General features: G+C 38.0%; 1 protein-coding gene across 13 annotated transcripts in view; it reads right to left on the reverse strand.

Annotated features, from left to right (window-relative positions):
• LOC147637384 (uncharacterized) overlaps positions 1-1,892 on the reverse strand; it is a 154,573-nt gene extending 152,681 nt beyond the window's left edge. For 12 of the 13 annotated variants that reach the window (XM_086799174.1, XM_086799173.1, XM_086799183.1 and 9 more), the window contains exon 1: positions 1,629-1,892. In XM_086799174.1, the coding sequence (XP_086655300.1) occupies positions 1,629-1,856 (228 nt within the window). In that variant the 5' untranslated portion in view covers positions 1,857-1,892. Of the gene's footprint in view, positions 1-1,416; positions 1,481-1,628 lie in introns of those variants that run through there. The other variant, XM_086799182.1, reaches the window with a different exon arrangement.
• Between the last annotated feature and the right edge of the window lie 4,108 nt (positions 1,893-6,000).

Genomic DNA, 6,000 nt, shown 5'->3' on the forward strand with positions numbered 1-6,000 from the left:
GTCCTTAGAACCAAGTGGAAACTCGGGCATACCAAACTCCGAGGTGGCCCTCGAGAGCTAGCTGTCTCAAGGACTCCAGGGCAAGCCTAGGTAATTGTGTGGAGAGAGAGAGACATGGGTAGAGAGAGAGATGGGTACTCGTGTGGAGAGAGAGAGAAAGAGAGATTGTGTGTTTGGAGTTTACAACCTAAAAAAGTAATAATTGTCCTCCAAAGTAGAATGCACACTGGGCCACATGAAAATGGTAAATTTAGGAAGTAAAGATCCAACTCATTCCATGAGAGTGCCCAAAAGTAGAGCTAACATCATGAGGGTGATTAAGATCGCAAGATGCAAAGGTTGAGACTGAGGAGGACTGCATGTGCGTATTCTAGAAAACCTGAGGGCTCCAAATTAATGTGCGGCAAACGAAAGAAGTGAAAATTACAATAACCCGATTGGCAAATCAAAGATCAGCAATTTCTCTCTTTTTTTTCAAGGGATAATTTATGCATAAAGTGATCCCTATTAGAAATTAAACCCGCTTTACCTTACGTATGACTAAGATAGTTATTGTGAGAAATGTCACCTTCAAAAGGTGTATTATGTGAAGTGTAGCAGAATATATACAAAACAGTAAGAAAGACGACTCCACAAATGTTTAGGATAGTTGAGATTGTCTAGAAATAAGTGAACGAATGGTAACAACTAGTCAACCAGAAGTGGCCTAGAATTATAGCTGAGGCTAGCTACTCTATGTGTATCCGTTGAAGCTGGAACAAGAGTCCTAGTAAGGCGGCTTTAGCTCCTTGCAGGATTAGGAACAATAGCATTGCCTTTGCAATAGCAAAGGCGGGTGTTAGGAACAATGGCATCACACGTTGCAATAGAGCAGGAACCAAACAAAGTGTATTCATGACTGACTACCCTCAAGAGTATCTTTGTTATCGATGCCAGCTCATCTTCATGGGTGCTAGAAGATGCACGTTGTCAAAGGCAAGAATACACGTGGCATAATCCCATCTGTGAAAGGTTTCACCTTATACAATCAAGTGTGAAGAAAGGAAAAGTGTTCTCTGTAGTGCTAGGTTGACTGTGAATAATGCACGCAACAGAGATAACTAAAAGAACGAAACGTAGAACACGTATTTTATTTTATTGATATTTTGCTTTCTTTGTGCAAAGCATGCGTGCCTCTCCTCCTAATATAGGGAGAGTGCGTGCGTGCATGGGTTGATGTGTAAAGCGCATACCTCAACATTTCCCGAAAAGAAATGGAGTGGCCCCTCATATGAATGCATTTTTAGACCCCCGGGGGAATTAATTATAGTCATGAGGATATAGTATACCCCATCCTCTCTCTCGAGTCTCTTCTTTCGACAGAATCTCGAAACTCTTCTACTACTCTAATAATTACGGAGGACTGATCAAACACACCAAAATGCTTCCGATCGGCGATCTCGGCATCTAATTCGGCCCCACCGCGAGGCCTGAACATTTTAGCTCGAGCGCCGTCTGTGATCTATCGTCGAGATGCCTGGATGGTCGACCACATGGTATAATCCTTCTGTTTAACTTGATAATAACCGGTCCAGCAAACAAAAAGAAAAGACGGAGTATCTAGAGCAATAATAACAGGAGAGAATTACGTGCGCCAGATGGAGATGGCGACCGCTGGTGTAGTCCTCCACGTCGCTGAGAGGCTGCGGCCTATAAGGAGCCGTGGCGGCAACGGCAGCCGGGGAAGGAAGGAGGCGCGAGCCCTGCAGGCCTCCTGCAAGCGCCCCCCCCCTTACTCCATTCTCCTTAGCTTCCTCCGCCTTCATCCTGTTCCCAACGTGCAGCATCATTCTGTCATCCAATGCCCGCGGGCGCATTAGCAGTTATAGTGTGTGTGTCTGTGTCGGTGTCAATTTGTGGGCAGTTTCTCCTCGCTTCACATAATTCAAACTGTTTTTCAGCAACTTTTAGAGACTTCGTATTTTTAATTTCATAACCACAAAAAAAAACCCTGCCCAAGATCATTTCAAATTAACGTGGGAACGGCACCTTAATAGGTTATTTAATTTTACGTGCGTCCCATAAGTTGGCATCGTGAGAAGTATCATCTCATTAGTTGAACTCATTTAACCAAAGTATCTTCAATAAGTTGGTACACTCAACATTGTAGGGAAACACTCTAGCTTTAATTGTCGAGCTTCCAAGTAGGTTTTGACCCCAAACATGTTGAGGTTGTGTGATAACTTCTTTTTTTTTTGGTGTAAACCCATCAAAGATTAATAGTCTTGCTTTATGTTGTACCAAATGCTCTATCATTTTGGCAAGTGTTTTTATAGTTTTTAGGCTTCTCATGCATGCATATCAATTGTGTTTTTAATGGAAAACGTAACACTATAAATTATGGTTGTCACAAAAAACGAAGCCAAAAGGATGAATGCCTTTGAAAACAACCACATGTAATTATTTCTAAGCTTGTCCAAAAGTTTAATGGAATGGATAACCACATTCAACATCAAGGAATGTTTGACCAATTTTGTGAGACATTTGGGCATGTTGATGATGATCAAATAAAAGTGTTGGGCATGTTGATGATGAGACATTTGGGCATGTTGATGATGATCAAATAAAAGTGAGTGCACTAAGTTTAATCTTGGATGGGAAGAAAGTATCTCGAGCTAGACGATAAGGTTAACTATAATGCTTCAAAAGATGTAGCCACTTGTTGCTCTTCGTACCAATCAAAAACATCCATTAGTCATGCCTCCACTTACAGCACAACCGTCACAAGTAAGTGCACCATAGCATGAGTAGCGTGTACTCCAGAGAGGAATATTAAGGGCTTTGGAAGTAACTTTACCTCCACTTACGTTAGCTCCTCAATCACCTACATCGTGTATCATGCTTATAAACCAAGAGCGGGTTAGTAGAGTTCAAGATAAGGAGGCTTCATACTTGGGGTTCACTATATGTAAACTCTCTATATTACGTGCATTCAAGGCTTAATTAAAAAACCCCTTATTTATAAATTTTTCACGAGTAAAACACACCCTTTTTCTATTCAATCTATAAATACTCCCTTTAAATGGTACCTTTCTGTATGTAAAAAATGTGTAAAAAATAGATTTAAAAAACCTCTTCTATTGAACCCACGTGCTATGCTTACATATTTATGAATGATCGATCATTACTTTGTGATACTTCGAGCAACGCAAAGTTTTGTTTAGGTTTTTTGTTGCATTGCATCTTGTTTCACGCAAATCAAGGCCTATGAGAGACCCCCAGGACAAGATGGAAGAAATTATGTGCGTAGGCATGGAGAAACATACATCTCTAGTGATTGTGTAGTGCCAAAAGAAGAAAGGAAATAGTGTGTGTGTAAACAAACGAGAAACAAACTAGGCCACTAGTTTGAAAAGCGATGACATTAATGGAACATCTCCTATAGTTTATCAAGAATAAGAAGTTATGATAATCTTGAATGATATGGAAGAAAAAGTCAACATAATCAAGAAGTGTTAAAATTTTGGGGAAAACCTCCTAATCTTATGGTCAAGCTAGGTTATAATACTACAATAAGACCACTTGGAGTCTTATAAAATTTGAACATTGAAACATTTGGCACGAGCTTCCATCACACTTTTGTAGTGATGAACTTTCATAGCAATTAGTCTTGTATGATATTATCTTAGGAGGCATGGCATGTACATGATAGAATCAAGTTTGCTTGGCAATTGAGATATAAACCACATTTATCTATGAAAGCATGATAAGACATCAAGTAAATCTCCAAACTTGGAAAGTTCATTTGATTGGCAATTGAGATATAAACCACATTTATCTATGAAAGCATGATAAGACATCAAGTAAATCTCCAAACTTGGAAAGTTCATTTGATAAGTGGAAGAATACTTGCTAAAAGAATTAGAGACAACTATAAGGTCAACCATGAAAATGTTTGTCAGACTTGTAATTATCCTTTGGAATATAATTTAAAGAATCTTAAATTCGCACTTTGTGAGCCAAAAGACTTTAAAAATTGAATGTTTATCTTGGGAACCATGGGTATTCTTCTAAAGACTCCTGGAACACGATATGTAGTAGCCAATGGTAAGGAGATTGCAATTATATACATCTTAAGTGGAGCCATGATGGTTGAGTGTGCTTTCACATCTATATGAGACGATAGCACTTTCATGAGGAGCTTTATCCTTTCGAGACCTCTACTAATCCACCAAGAATATAAGCACATACTCGTAAAAGATCTTGGTTAATAGTGTTGTTTTCATGGAGTTTGATTTGCATTGATCCCAATACAAAAAATCTATTGATGTGCACATCTTCTTTTGCCACAACAGTGGCAAATTGAGGTACAACATTTTCATCAAGACCAGAGCCATTGAAGTGCGCACCAACTATGAAACATAAAATATTTCATGATTTATGCAATAAAAAAGGAACAAAATTAAAGTGAAAGCTAAGTAGAAACCAACAAAAACCAAGCTCAAAGAGGATGAGAGTGAACCTCTGAGAGGATCTAAGGTAGGCCCTCAGACATTTCAAGTCTTACAATGCAGATAATTTCTTTGTTCAATTCAAAAAAGTAAGACGTATCCTTCATAGCAAACTTGGACATCAAGGATACAGCAAAAGTTAAAGAGAAGAAGATCCCAAACCAGTTTACATTTCCAAGGACGTGAATGAAGCCTTGTTGAAAGAAGTCTATGACTTCTTTGATTGGAAGTACACTGATATGAAAAGAGTACATTGATATGACTTCTTTGATTGGAAGTACATTGAAAGAAGTCTATGAATTCTTTGATTGGAAGTACAATGATATGAAAAGAGTACGTTTATCAAACACACCTTCCTTACCATGGAGGAAGCAAGGCTCCTAGGAATCCCAAGTACTCATAATAGTCAAAGGTACTAACAAAAGTTCATTAGTGTGGGATTCATATATAAGATTGAACACATGGATGGGTCTTATTAATAGTGATTGTTCCTAAGAAAAATGGGAAGAGAAGAGTGTGTTGTGATCTTAAAAAAGACTAGTGTTGCTATAATTTGCAATCACTACAATGCCCTACACTAGAACATGTTCTTGGTGCTAGAAAGAAAGCTTTCAGATTCTTGGATGGATTCTTGGGCTATAACCATGTGTTGATATACTAGCCAACCTAAAATAATCTTTACAATAGAATAGAGTGATAAGGTATAAAAGGTTATGTCATTTGGTTTGACAAATGTATATACCACATTCAGATTGATGTGTATGGCCTATAAGAAATATCTTTGTGAATTCCTTCAAGTCTTCATGAATGAACTTTGTGTCAATCCAAGTTGGAACATCGAGCATGCCTAACGAATGTAATGTGTACCTTATCTTTCTTAATCCTTTAAAATGGCAACTTTGGGTAAAGTATGATGTATATAATCTTGTGACTTATTGTCTCCAAGAACAACATTTGCACAAATGAAAGCAAGATAACATTTGCACAAATGAAAGCAAGATAAAATTTATTACTTACAAATTATAAGGGTGTTCATCCTTCTAATTATAAGGGTGTTCATCCTTCTAATTAAAATAACTACCACTTACAAATTACAAGGGTGTTCATCCTTCTATTTAAAAGAACTTACAAATCACAAGGGTGTTTTACAAATTTGTGGAACATAATGGTTATTATGGATGTTGCACTGTGCTATGTGTTGACATAGCCCGACCCTTCCATAAGTTCATGATTGTCTTAGAACAAGCTAAATAATGCCAAAAATCTCATGACACATATAAGAAGGCATTAGCAACAAGTGCACCAATATGGAGACCACCTTAATGCAATGTTGCTTTTTTCCACACGCACATTGATGCCTCTACATTAGATAAAGAATGCATGCTAACACAACTAGGGAAGCATTACATATGGATTTTCAGTGAGCTTCATGTTGTTAACTTGTTTAAGTGGCAAGAGATTACGTTATCCTTGCCAAGAAAGTGTCATTGGGTTATACGTTTGAGCCGCA

This window comes from Cibotium barometz, chromosome 6, assembly GCF_041138505.1.
Source record: "Cibotium barometz isolate CiBa-2024 chromosome 6, ASM4113850v1, whole genome shotgun sequence".
NCBI lineage: Eukaryota > Viridiplantae > Streptophyta > Polypodiopsida > Cyatheales > Cibotiaceae > Cibotium > Cibotium barometz.